Source organism: Saccopteryx bilineata, chromosome 1 (assembly GCF_036850765.1).
Source record: "Saccopteryx bilineata isolate mSacBil1 chromosome 1, mSacBil1_pri_phased_curated, whole genome shotgun sequence".
NCBI classification, from domain to species: Eukaryota; Metazoa; Chordata; class Mammalia; order Chiroptera; family Emballonuridae; genus Saccopteryx; species Saccopteryx bilineata.
In genome coordinates this window covers 162,836,287-162,851,038 of record NC_089490.1, presented here as the reverse complement: position 1 = coordinate 162,851,038, position 14,752 = coordinate 162,836,287, and the positions used below count along the sequence as shown (strand labels likewise).

At 39.8% G+C, this 14,752-nt stretch overlaps 1 protein-coding gene across 1 annotated transcript in view; it reads left to right on the top strand.

Annotated features, from left to right (window-relative positions):
- Positions 1 to 1,329: 1,329 nt before the first annotated feature.
- ADAM29 (ADAM metallopeptidase domain 29) overlaps positions 1,330 to 14,752 on the top strand; it is a 33,293-nt gene continuing 19,870 nt past the window's right edge. The window contains 1 exon segment of the mRNA XM_066252686.1: positions 1,330 to 1,471. Coding sequence (XP_066108783.1) covers positions 1,330 to 1,471 — 142 coding nt within the window.

The following is a 14,752-nucleotide window of genomic DNA, read 5'->3' as shown; positions in this document are numbered from 1 at the left end:
GTGAACAATGTCCTTGGGCCTTCAGTGGCAATTCCCAGCATGCTGGGCAAGGTCAGGTCACAGGTAGCTGGAGCAGGGCTAGAAGAGACTGAACCCTCCCTCCATGGAGCAAGGGGGCAGCTTACCTTCTCATGTCCCTCTTTCCACAGCACAGATGTGTCAACCGGTGGGGCCAGGTTGACCTTTCTTTCCACTCTGGAGCAGGGCCCTGATGGAATTCTATGAAGCCCTTTAGGGCACTGGAGCCTTTAAGAGCATATGCTGAAAGCTGGTATTTCCTGACTTCTTTTGGGCCTTGTTTGCCTTTTCTGTTACTTCCTTGGCCATTATAGACCTTAAAAGCCATGCTCAGAAGATCTCGCTGAGGGGCTTGACTAAGAGAGTAAAATTGGGAATCCAGTGTTTAAAGAAGCTTATTAGACTGAGGAAAGAAAGGATTTGATTTGTGGTGGTAGGTGGTTGGAGACTGCAGAGGGTCTGAGTTCAATATAGGGTGAGACCTCAGGTAGAGGGGGTTAAGGCGATGCCCAGATAGACTAAAGACTAAGAGTGAAGTTGAGCCTTACCAGAGAAGACACAATATCCCTTCTCAGTAAAGAAGTTAAGAAGGATGGCTGTGTGTCTCCTTGAGGCAGCAGGGAGGGGCTGCAGAGGAGTAGGTTATTTACATATTGTAAGAGAGTATTAGTTTTGAGATTGCATGCTGCCAAATCCTGAGCTAGTGCCTGCCCAAACAGGTGTGGGCTGTTTCTGAACCCCTGGGGTAAGACAGTCCATGTAAGTTGCTGGGCTGCATTAATGCAGTTCATGTAAGTTGCTGGGCTGCATTAATGTCCGGGTCAGTCCAGGTGAATGCAAACAGAAAGTAAGAATCAGGGTGTAGAGGGATGGTAAAGAAAGCATTCTTGAGGTCTAGGACCATGAAGTGAGTGGTGTTTGAAGAAATGTGTGACAGTAACTTGTAGAGATTAGGGACTACTGGATGGAGAGGAACTACTGCCTCATTGATTAGGCATAAAACTTGTACAAGACAATAAGCCCCTGAAGGTTTTCGAACAGGAAGGATGGGGTTATTGCAGAGAGAGTCCATGGGGATGAGTAAGCCCTGATTTAAGAGGTGGGTAATTATTGGTTTAAGGCCTTGGAAATAGACACAGTTACACATTAAACAAAGATTTTACATATAAATTATGAATTAAGGAATTTAAATGAGCACGCTTTACTTGTTTCAATTAAAATTATACTAGAGATATTTTCTGACAAAGAGAGAAGACGGATTACTTACTCACATAGCTTAATATACAATTCTGCTTTTTTAAGTTTTTTGAGATGGCAGGGAGTTGCCAGCGTAGAGGGGAGGAAGAGAGGAAGCAGACAGATGGGCAGCATGAACAGCTGGATGGAAGGAAGGAGGGTCAGAATCTGCAGGAGGAGGGGGAAGAGGTTGGAGTGCTGGTGGTGGCACCACGTGGTCAGAGGAGTCAAAAAGATTTAGAGCTCTGAAGAGAGGGGAGAGGACAAGGGGGAGAAGGGCATAACTGTAGCAGAAGCTGATGATGAGAGGGAAATGGATAAAATACAGCCAAAGCCGGTGGGGAAGGGTCAAAGAAGAGAGACAGGCACCACAGCCAGAGCACAGCTTTTAAGGAGGGAGGAGGGATTTAAGAACACAGTGGAGAAGGGAGGGCCCCTGGCCAGCAGGGGAGGAGAAAGAGGGAGTGGTATTTGCAGGTGGAAAGAGGATTTTAGCAAAGAGAGGGGAGGGGGCTTTCTGGAGGAAAGAGACTGGAGCGAAGAGATTTGCAGAGGAACCAGAGAGAAGTCCTGAGAGAGGGGTGCCCCCAGGGGTCAGGTAGGAGGGGGAGAGAGTTGGGAGTCCATTGAGAAGGAAAGATTAGCGGCAGAGGTTTTAGGTGAGGTTTCTCTGAACAAAAATGGCCGCTGTCCACAGCTTCCCTGGTTGTAAGTTCAGCGGCAAGGGGATCATCCAGGCAGCCAGTGCCCCGTCCCGGGTTTTGGCGCCAGATGTAACAATGAGACAGCACTCAAACTCCAGGTGTGCAGGTTTTGTTAGAGGAGAAAGACCTTCTGGGTGCTTCATCAAAAGAAGGGCCCCAAAAACAAACTGAGGCAAAATTTTATAGGGTTGGGGATAGCCTCGAGCAACGGTGTGCTGGTATGTTCAGCCTTCTGGAATACTTTTCCTTGAGGTGAATGACCAGCTTCCTGGAACCCCTCTGTCCCAGTGATTGTCTGGTAATTAAGGGTGGGGTCAGGCAGCCAAATGGAACAGCAAAAGGGCAGTTGCAATTCCTGGTCAATTCATGTATCTATCAATTTTCTAGTTTATTCATGATTTATTATAATCTATTCTACACAGCTAGTGGTCAGCTGACTTTCCAGGAAAAAAAAAAACGGCTTTATTTAAGATACAGTATTAGAAAATACTTCAGACTTACTTCAACCAAAATGGCAAGGGAATTTTATAAAAACAAGCCTCTGGGTTCTGATCTCATCTCAGAGATGTGGAGAACTAGAGAGTGTTTCCCCCACTTAAAACAAGAAAAAAAATTTAGTGCAAATTAATGAGTTTTCCAATTACTGCAACAAATATTACAATAGATAAAAATAAAAATAAGATTAAGAATGTGAAAAGTACACTCAGGGAAAAATAGGTCCAGGAATTTGCCTCTCTGAAACATAAGGTGCTGAGTGGCTTATAAACTGTTAATAAGAATTAACTAGAAGACTTTAATTGCTAAAGTCTAAGTGAAGTGAACATGGAAGCTGGAAGCTGGAAGCCATCCTTCTGCAAGCTTTTTCTCCAGGAAAGATTGGAGAAAATCCTAAGGAAGTGTCTCTGCGGGTGCCGTGTAGGGAGTGGAGCATTGTCCACTTTCTAATCTCCACCTGTCTCAACTTCTCTATTTGTCCTGTGGAAACAAACCCTTAATATGCAAAGTCATCAAGACATGGTGCCTTAGGGCACAGATAGAAACCAGCTGTAGTTGTGAAAAAAAAAAAGGAAGAAGGAAAAAGCCTTACCCTACAGAATGCCTACAAAGCACAGCATTACCTGTGGAGGAGATTCAGGGACATTATTGAAGGCCTCACCTCTGGGACCCATGTTTATAGCACTTGCCTAAGGCTGCAGCTTAACCAGAACTCCCGAGAAAGGGCCTGGCCTCTCCTCTAAACCTATCAGTTTAATACTGAATCTTCCAACCGCATAGTCACAGCATAGGGGTAAGAAGCGAACCATGTCAACTCAATAAAAACTTTTTAATTAAAAAAATAAAATACAGTAAAATTCATAGATCACATGAAAATAAAATAAGTGAAATATAGCTGGGAGAGATGCAAGAGAGTGATTCATTTTGTGAGCATTAAGAAATGAAGAATAAAATATAAAATTTCATATAGAAAAAGAGTCAAGTTAAAATTGACCATGACATTGAAGTTACATTATCCTACTTAACCAAAACAGGAGAGTGTCCTTGCAAAACCTTCACTTTTTTATTCATTTTAGAGAGAGGAGAGAGAGAAAAGGAGGGGGAAGCAGTTAACATCAATTCCCATATGTGCCTTGAACAGGCAAACCCAGGGTTTTGAACCGGCAACTTCAGTGTTCCAGGTCAACGCTTTAACCACTGCGCCACCACAGGTCAGGAACAAAACCTTTTGTAAAGCCGGGAGCCATGGCCAGGGCCACTATCAAAGCAGCCCGGCTCATGCAGGTTCGCATTGGATTGGGACAGTCGGTAAAGAAACAGCGGAGCCAAAAACTGATGGGCCATAGTCTTTAATTCTAGCTTGCACTCGGCGGGCAAGTGTAAAGCCAGAAGCCAGGGCCAGAGCCACTATCACAGCCGCCGTCAGTCCCATGCAAGTTCACATTTGATTTGGACAGACGGTAATGAAACAACGGAGCCAAGAACTGGTGGGCCATAGCCTTTAATCCTAGCTTGCACCCAGCGGGCAAGTAAAAATACACACTGGGCTCCAAAACCCAGTCACATTCAGTGCTCACAAAGCCACTGACTTGTCCGAGTTTCCTAGAATCAAAGGTTTCTAGCTCACCAGACTTATTCACCTCTGTTCCCCATCTCCTTCCTTATCCCAAATACAAACTCTACATAAACTGGCATCTCACTCAGCACTCCACCATCTTGGCTGCTTCTCCTGGCCTCCTCCATGTGGCCTTTCTCTGCTCTCCTCTGCTCTCTCTTCTAATGATAATCTCAGGAACCAAGAGCCCAAGGTCCCGCTCCATCCCTATTTTATAGTGTAGAAATCCAAACCCTTAATCCAATATACAAAATAGGGAAGTCTCTAATACAGTCACTTCTCTGAGGCATGATTGGATTGTACCACCCCACATCAAAATGGGTGGGAAAGGCTTAATCCCAAAACCAAGCCCCAGGCTACAAGGATTCTCAACACACATTAATATCACCTGGGCAACGGCCTCTTTAACAAAGTGAGCATAATACATTTTATCTGCCCAACACCTTTCTTATAGACTCTTCCTTAATTTCTCAATTTTACACACAGAACAGAAAGAGTATTGGAAAAAGAGCACCTGATGCTCTTATCTAACCTCTCTCTGGTATCTGTCCTGTACCAGATACCTTCAATAACCTTCAAACACTTTTTATGTCCCAGCCCACTGTCCCCTTCAGACTTGTAACTGAGAAACATTCTTTCCTTTTGTGACATCACACCCACTAACTAAACGAGGTGGTGGTGTGGGGAATTTTCTTTAAACTATGCTCTCCTGATGGCCTATTCCTGGATTTCCTGAGGACACTTTGATCTTAATCAGGTCACCGGTAATTTTAACATAGATTTGCCTGTACCCTTCATAGAAGTTGAAGACCTAGGAAGTAATCATACTTCTAGGCATAAACTATGCTGATTTTCTCATATCATTTGGGCTTAAACTAGTAGTTTAATACTGAATCCTCCAAATATCTACCTAAAGACTTGCACCATACCCACTAAAACCAGAACCAAATGAAGTACAAAAATCAGTAATATGAAAACCTAATAGTAAAATGTACTATTTCTTGTAATACTGTTATTCTGCAAGTTAGCAAAAGAAAAAAAAATCCAAAAGCAGGCATATAGGTTTGTTCAGAATCTCAGAAGTAGAAATCTAATAATTATTCCCTACTTCCTTGTAGTACCAAAACCAAATATTAATTTATCTTCGGTATACCATGAAGCTGCATGTTCTACAGCTATAAATCTGTTTTTTGGTCTTTGAATCTTTTATATTCAGAGTTATTTTTTTTCTTTTGCTTTCTTCTAGGAAAATCAACAAAGTCCTTAACTAGGTAGGACCCTCAAGACTCTTACATTTCCCTATACTTTATTTTTATCTTATATATTGATCATTTTTTATTCTACTCTAAAGTTTATTTGAACTCTGTAACAGATTCCATCTATCTATTTATTGTTTTATCTCTAATACTTTCTGAATAAAATAAAAAGTTTTTGTTTAAGAAAAATGATTCCTTGGGACATAATTTATCCCAAAGAGGTAAATTTCACACTCCTGAAAAATTGTAACAATTCTGAATTTTCCCAGCATAATAACTAAGAGACAACACAGATGAATCTTGAATCTCATTGACTATCGCAGAAAATGGGTTCCCAATATATTTATTTCTATTTGCTACACAACAAATTAATACAAACTTGAGTGGTTAAAACAACATATATTTATTATGTCACAATGCTCCTGGGTCAGGAGTTCAGGCATGGTTTAGATAAGTCCTCTGCTCAGGGTCTTACAAACTGATATCAAGGTATTAACCATACTGAAGTTCTCTTCTGGATGGTGAGATTCTCTTCCAAGATCGTTAGGTTATGGACAGAAATTTGTTCCTTGGAGTTATAACTTTGAAGTCCTCAGCTTCTAGAGGCTGCCGCTGTCTGATGGCAGCTTGAACATGGATGTTTCTTTTTTTTGTGAAGTCAGCAGAAGAGTCTTGCTTTTATGGCTTTCACCTTTTTAAGCCAGTTCCTTCCTTTTTAAATCAAAGTCAACTAATTAGGGACACCAATTATATATGCAAAATATTTTCACCTTTGTAATGTAACAAAATCTAATCACACAAGTGACAGTTACCATGTTCACAGGTCCTACATACATACAAGAGGAGAGGATTATACAAGAGTATGCACATCAGGGAATTTAGGAGGTGATTTTAGTATTTGCCTATTGCTCTGATTTACTGTATGACTTAATTGGGTCTTTGTTAACCAAATCTCTTACCTGAGAATTTAAGCATGAATAGGCATTTTGTGTTTTAAAAATTAGCTTCTTAACATAAAAATGAGACTAAGACACATGGACAAGAGTGTGGTGGTTACCAAGGGTGGGGGGGGAGGGAGGACATGGGAGGGAGGGAGGGAGGGAGAGAGTTAGGGGGAGGGGGAGGGGCACAGAGAACTAGATAGAGGGTGACGGAGGACAATCTGACTTTGGGCGAGGGGTTTGCAACATAATTTGATGACAAAATAACCTAGACATGTTTTCTTTGAATATATGTACCCTGATTTATTAATGTCATCCCATTACCATTAATAAAAATTTATTAAAAAAAAATTAGCTTCTTAGCAACCTCTCACTGTGGACCTAGCTCATTATAAAGCTCACTATCTGTTCATACATAAGAGATTTGAACAAGCTTTTGGTGTTCTGACTCAACTTTATGGAATCATCACAGATCAATATCATGCAACTTTTATTTTATTGACCCAGTATCAAAGTTCTAAAGCTAGTAGCAGCAGTTGCCAACTGGGTAGAGTCTTCTACTAAGAATGCTTACTTCCTCTGAAGTCTTATTTTTTTCTCCCTCCTGAATTTCTATTCATTGTTGTAATACTTTAAATCCTACTTTTCTTCTTCCACAGAAAAAAGGAAGCTCATGACTCCCTAACTGTTGAAAAATCTAATGGGTTCATTAAAACGTCCCTAATAAGTTTATTAAAAATGCAGCCCTAGCATCCTTTGGGTAGCTCAGCGGATAGAGCACCAGCCCGGCTTATGGATGTCCCAGGTTTGATTCCTGCTCAGGGCACACAGGAAAAGCAACCATCTGCTTCTCCCCCTCCTTCCTCTCCCTTTTCTCTCCCCCTTCCCCTCCCACAGCCAGTGGCTTGTTTGGTTCGAGTGTGGCCTCAGACACTGAGGATAGTTCAGTACTCAAGCATTAGCCTGATATACTAAAAATAGCTCAGTATTCAAGCATCAGCCCTATGTGGGGTTGCCAGGTGGATCCCAGTCAGGGTGCATGTAGGAGTCTGCCTCACTATCTCCTCTCCTCTCACCTTAAAAAAAAATTTTAGAAATCTAGATTTAATCTTATTTCTGTATAGGTCATGTTTCAAGAATGAAACAAACAAAAAATCATTGTAACATCTCAATTCACCACTAGAATATGACTTCAAGAGGCAAACATATACCCAGATTACAGAATTTGTTGTGATCCCAATAGTTTCTTGTTTAGATAAAAAGAAGAGGATTTACATATACAATAATAGTAGAAATACTTTGGGGATAGTCTATATTTCTGAAAGATTTAGAGAAAATCTAGTTACTTGACCCAAGTAGGATGCCTAATTTAGAATCATTCACAGATTAGAGACATTTTAATAACTCTAATGGTTTCTAAGTAGTTGGCTGTTTTTAAGGTAGAAACTGGTTCAAAGATATCAAAGCAAGAGAAAAAGTACTGGGTGATCATTGTTCTAAGAAGGCTGTTCTCACCAAGATCCCAATGCTCATAATAGAGACCAATATCATCCATCTCTGAAGAAGTTCAAAGAGAATATTATTACATATTATACAATGCCAGCTTCTTTTGGTTCCAGTATCAGAAAAAAAAAGGTATTTATTACATAGAAATATCTTCTATTCTTAGAGTGGCTGCTTGTGGCCTCAAATGAAATCTTGAAATATTTTTCCATAATTTTATTCACACATCTAGGACAACTTGGCATTGTAATCAATCATCATTAGTGAGGAAACAGTTTTGACTGTTGTTGATGAGTGCTGTCAAAGTTTATAATTCTATTTGACAGACCAATGAGGGCATTTTGACCAAAAACAGGTCAAATGGGTGGGTGGTCCCAAACAACTGATACTCAGTTAGCAATACAACAAGCTACTGGCCATTATCCAAAAACTGGACAGGGGTGTGTAGTTACCTTGTTAAATTGATCCTTGCAGATGACGTCAGAGTAATGGTGGGGTAGGAAGCGATACCGATAAATCTCCCCCAAAACTCAACAAGATCTTCAACCAGAAACAGAAAAACCTATACTTGGAGCTTCCAGATGCTTCGCAATACACCCAAAGGTATGATTGAGTGAAAAATTGGCTAAATATATAACCAAACCCCGAAGGAAAAAGGGAGTAAGAAATGCTCCGCCTTCCTCACTAACCTAAACAGGGCGGCTTTCTCTGGTAACTGTGAATATAGAAACTGAGGCGGGCAAAGGGGGTGAATAGATCCAGGCCGCCGCGGCACAAACGGCCGAACCAGGCTGTGGCACACAGATCCAAGCCGAGGAAAATCTGATCCTGTGGCAACCCGGGCAATACAAGCTAACACTCGCGCCAAACCCAAACAAAGAAAGACAAGCGGAGCGGCCATTTTACCCGGTCTCCTGGTCGGTGCGCAGTTAGTGGGCGAGAATTTCTTCCTAGGCCCCGAGAGTGGGTGCCCGTGTTGCCCCACGGAGAGGCAGGGTCAGAGGCCTTTCTGTGGGCCGAGGACAGAGTCTCTGGGCAGCCCCAGCGCCCTGGGAAAGCCACGCACGGGAGGGAGTGAGAACTACTTCCAACGGTGGAGATTTTCCGTGCTGGTGAGGGTTTCACCCAGAGGGAACCGCGGCCGGCCACATATCCTGGTGTGCGCGCGCAGATAAGGAGTGAGCGATTCCTCCGAGTGCCTCCGCAGTGCGCGCCCGTGTTATTGCAGAGAGGGGCAGAGTCAGGGGCCTTTGTGTGGGCCAAAGAGGAATCTCGAGCCGCCCCAGCGCCTTGCAAAAGCCGTGCACGGGGACGGAGCGAGACTCAATTCCAACGCTGCAACTTTTCCCTGCAGTTGGGGGTTTCACTCAGAGCGTGAGACTGCTGGCTGGATATCCTGGTTGCAGACAGTGAGTGAGAGTTTCCTCCAAGCGCCCCCCAGAAGTGGGCGCCCGCTTGTGTTACCGGACAGAGTGGCAGAGCCAGTGGTCTTTGAGTGGGCGGAAAGCCCGCCTGATTATGCTAGCAGCTCTGACTGACTGAGCCTTACCCAGAGCCCTGTGCTGAGTGGAAATAGAGTGGGGAGTTGCCAGCTCTTTGAGCCTCTTACTATCCAGGCAGAGGCAGCAGCAACCCCATAGCTGGATTATCAGGCTACTAATTGAGGAAGGAAAGACTAGGAGAAAGGCTCCAGGAACACGGACTCTCTCACTGTCGGAGCCTATAAATGCTAATGATCCTCGACTCCCACGAGACTAAAGCACAATACATGACATTGCCATAGAGACTTATCAACTGCAAGCCTCTACCTGAGCGTGCCAAAGGGGCAGAACCCGGGGTACAGAGTCACCGACCAGGAAGAGGGAGAGAAAAGAAAAAGCAAGAAGATAACCTCTCAAAATCAAGAATAATCTGCAGACTTTATAACCTATCACATTTTATTATATTTGTTCGTTTGTTTCTCTTATCTTCATTCTTGAGACTTTTTTTTCTTCCTCCAATTTGGCCGATTAACTCTCTACTGGTCTTACTCTCTCCTCTCCTTGAACTACACTACCCATAAGTATTACATCTCCCATTATCTTTTCTCTTCTCTTCCTTTCTCTCTATGAGGGTTGCACTCCAAAACCCTTAACTCTCTCTCTCTCTCTCCTTTCTTTTTTCTTCTTTTAGTGGTTCCCTCTTTTTTTTCTCTCTCTCTCTTTCTTTTCTCCCTCTATATTAGTTTCTTCCTTTCTCCTTTACATCTCCTCTCATTCAAACCTCAATAACAAACAAATTATCTTATCTGGGACTCAAACCTATGTTTGTGGCATTTTGGGGGGTTTTTACTTCACCTTTTTAACTCACTAGCAGTGCTCCCATCCCTGGCTCTCCATATTATCTAGTTCTTGTTCCACTAAATACAATAGTAAGTTTTTAATTTGTCCCCCCATTTTTCCATTTTCCTCTTATTCCTCTCATCATAACTCTTAGACAACCAACACCTAAAAGCAAATCATTTTATTCTTGACCCAAATTTTTTCCTTATTTGCTTTTTGTGGGTCCATACGCTCTTTTTTTTTTCTTTTTTCTTTTTTTTTTTTTTTTCTTTTTTTCTTTTTTGCCCCTTTATTACTTTTCCCCAATTCAGGCCCTCCATCACAGGCATTGTTTGTTATAACTCACAGTCCACCACAAGATTTTCTCAAGAAAGAGGGGAGAGGAGAGGAGAGGAAAAAAGGAGGGGGGGAATAATTTCCTTTTTTAAAAAATTTTTATTTTATTTTATTTTTCTTTATTTCATTATTAATTTTTTTTAAAAAAAACAACTCTTTTCGATTTTTTATGTTTTTTTATTTTTTTAACTTTTTATTCTTTATTAAATCTCATTAATACTATCAACAAAACCACCCTCAGATGCCATTAAGGAAGAGAAAATCGAATATCATGGATACAAAAGAAAGAGAGGTAACACAGCTAGATGAGGAAAAATCTATGGAGAAAAAATTTAATATATTGGAAACCTTGGAGCTAAATGACAGAGAATTCAAGATAGAAATCCTAAAAATCCTCCGAAATATACAAGAAAACACAGAAAGGCAATATAGGGAGCTCAGAAAACAACTAAATGAACACAAAGAATATATGTCCAAGGAAATTGAAACTATAAAAACAAATCAAACAGAGATGAAAAACTCAATTCACGAGCTGAAAAACGAAGTAACAAGCTTAGCTAATAGAACAGGTCAGATAGAAGAAGGATTAGTGAAATAGAACACAAGCAACTTGAGGCACAACAGAGAGAAGAAGAAAGAGACTCAAAAATTAAAAAAAAATGAGATAGCCCTACAAGAATTATCTGACTCCATCAAAAAGAATAACATAAGAATAATAGGTATATCAGAGGGAGAAGAGAGAGAAAATGGAATGGAGAACATACTCAAACAAATAATAGATGAGAACTTCCCAAGCCTGTGGAAAGAACTAAAGCCTCAAGTTCAAGAAGCAAACAGAACTCCAAGTTTTCTTAACCCCAACAAACCTACTCCAAGGCATATCATAATGAAATTGACACAAACCAACAGCAAAGAAAAAATTCTCAAGGCAGCCAGGGAAAAGAAGAATACAACATATAAAGGAAGGCCCATTAGATTATCATCAGATTTCTCAGCAGAAACTCTACAAGCTAGAAGAGAGTGGACCCCAATATTTAAAGTCCTGAAAGAGAGGAACTTTCAGCCATGAATACTATACCCATCAAAGCTATCCTTCAAATATGAAGGAGAAATAAAAACATTCACAGATACAGAAAAGATGAGGGAATTTATCATCAGAAAACCCCCACTCCAGGAATTACTAAAGGGGGTTCTCCAATCAGATACAAAGAACAAAAAAAAACAGAGCCACAAGTAAAAGCTCCAAGAAGAACACAATAAAACCAAATTTAAACTGTGACAACAACAAAAAGAAAGAGGGGGAGAAGATGGAGATTAACAGTAGCAAAGGATGATGGAGTGCAAAAGTACTCACAAAATAGTTCGCTACAATGAACAGGGTAGGGACCCTTTTCATTACTCAAAGGTAACCACCATTGAAAAAACCACCACAGAAGCACATGAGATAAAAAAGATAGCAACAGAGGAAAGATGTATGGAATACAACCAAATAAAAACAAAAGATAGAAAAACGAAAGAGAAGGATCAAACAAGACACAAAACTAACAGAAAGCAAGATATAAAATGGCAATAGGGAACTCACAAGTATCAATAATTACACTAAATGTAAACGGATTAAACTCACCAATAAAAAGGCACAGAGTAGCAGAATGGATTAAAAAAGAAAATCCAACTGTATGCTGCCTACAGGAAACTCATCTAAGTAACAAGGATAAAAACAAATTCAAAGTGAAAGGCTGGAAAACAATACTCCAAGCAAATAACACCCAAAAAAAATCAGGTGTAGCAATACTCATATTGGATAATGCTGACTACAAGACAGGAAAAGTACTCAGAGACAAAAATGGCCATTTCATAATGGCTAAGGGGACACTGAATCAAGAAGACATAACAATTCTTAATATATATGCACCAAACCAAGGAGCACCAAAATATATAAGACAGCTACTTATTGATCTTAAAACAAAAACTGACAAAAATACAATCATACTTGGAGACCTCAATACACCGCTGACGGCTCTAGATCGGTCATCCAAACAGAGAATCAACAAAGACATAGTGGCCTTAAACAAAACACTAGAGCACCTGGATATGATAGACATCTACAGGACATTTCATCCCAAAGTGACTGAGTATACATTTTTCTCCAGTGTACATGGATCATTCTCAAGAATTGACCATATGTTGGGCCACAAAAACAACATCAGCAAATTCAGAAAAATTGAAGTTGTACCAAGCATATTTTCTGATCATAAAGCCTTGAAACTAGAATTCAACTGCAAAAAAGAGGAAAAAAATCCCACAAAAATGTGGAAACTAAACAACATACTTTTAAAAAATGAATGGGTCAAAGAAGAAATAAGTGCAGAGATCAAAAGATATATACAGACAAATGAAAATGACAATACGACATATCAGAATCTATGGGATGCAGCAAAAGCAGTGATAAGAGGGAAGTTCATATCGCTTCAGGCATATATGAACAAACAAGAGAGAGCCCAAGTGAACCACTTAACTTCCCACCTTAAGGAACTAGAAAAAGAAGAACAAAGACAACCCAAAACCAGCCGAAGAAAGGAAATAATAAAAATCAGAGCAGAAATAAATGAATTAGAGAACAGAAAAACTATAGAAAAAATTAATAGAACAAGGAGCTGGTTCTTTGAAAACATCAACAAAATTGACAAACCCTTGGCAAGACTTACCAAGGAAAAAAGAGAAAGAACTCATATAAACAAAATCCAAAATGAAAGAGGAGAAATCACCACGGACACTGTAGATATACAAAGAATTATTGTAGAATACTATGAAAAACTTTATGCCACTAAATTCAACAACCTAGAAGAAATGGATAAATTCCTAGAACAATACAACCTTCCTAGACTGAGTCAAGAAGAAGCAGAAAGCCTAAACAGACCTATCAGTAGAGAAGAAATAGAAAAAACCATTAAAAACCTCCCCAAAAATAAAAGTCCAGGCCCTGACGGCTATACCAGCGAATTTTATCAAACATTCAAAGAAGACTTGGTTCCTATTCTACTCAAAGTCTTCCAAAAAATTGAAGAAGAAGCAATACTTCCAAACACATTTTATGAGGCCAACATAACCCTCATCCCAAAACCAGGCAAGGATGGCACAAAAAAAGAAAACTACAGACCAATATCTCTAATGAATACAGATGCTAAAATACTAAACAAAATACTAGCAAATCGAATACAACAACATATTAAAAAAATAATACATCATGATCAAGTGGGATTCATCCCAGAATCTCAAGGATGGTTCAACATACGTAAAACGGTTAATGTAATACACCATATCAACAAAACAAAGAACAAAAACCACATGATCTTATCAATAGATGCAGAAAAGGCTTTCGATAAAATACAACACAATTTTATGTTTAAGACTCTCAACAAAATGGGTATAGAAGGAAAATATCTCAACATGATAAAGGCCATATATGATAAACCATCAGCTAACATCCTATTAAATGGCACAAAACTGAAGGCTTTCCCCCTTAAATCAGGAACAAGACAGGGTTGTCCACTCTCTCCACTCTTATTTAATGTGGTACTAGAGGTTCTCGCCACAGCAATCAGACAAGACAAAGAAATAAAAGGCATCCATATCGGAAAAGAAGAAGTAAAGGTATCACTTTTTGCAGATGATATGATCCTATACATTGAAAACCCCAAAGAATCCACAAAAAGACTACTAGAAACAATAAGCCAATACAGTAAGGTCGCAGGATACAAAATTAACATACAGAAGTCAATAGCCTTTCTATATGCCAACAATGAAACAACTGAGAAGGAACTCAAAAGAATAATCCCCTTCACGAATGCAACAAAAAAAATAAAATACTTAGGAATAAACATAACAAAGAATGTAAAGGACTTATATAATGAAAACTATAAACCATTGTTAAGGGAAATCGAAAAAGATATAATGAGATGGAAGAATATACCTTGTTCTTGGCTAGGAAGAATAAATATAATCAAGATGGCTATATTACCCAAAGCAATATACAAATTTAATGCAATTCCCATCAAACTTCCAATGACGTTTTTTAAAGAAATAGAGCAAAAAATCATCAGATTTATATGGAACTATAAAAAACTCCGAATAGCCAAAGCAATCCTAAAGAAAAAGAATGAAGCTGGGGGCATAACAATACCTGACTTCAAACTGTATTATAGGGCCACGACAATCAAAACAGCATGGTATTGGCAGAAAAATAGACACTCAGACCAATGGAACAGAATAGAAAGTCCAGAAATAAAACCACATATATATAGTCAAATAATTTTTGATAAAGGGGCCA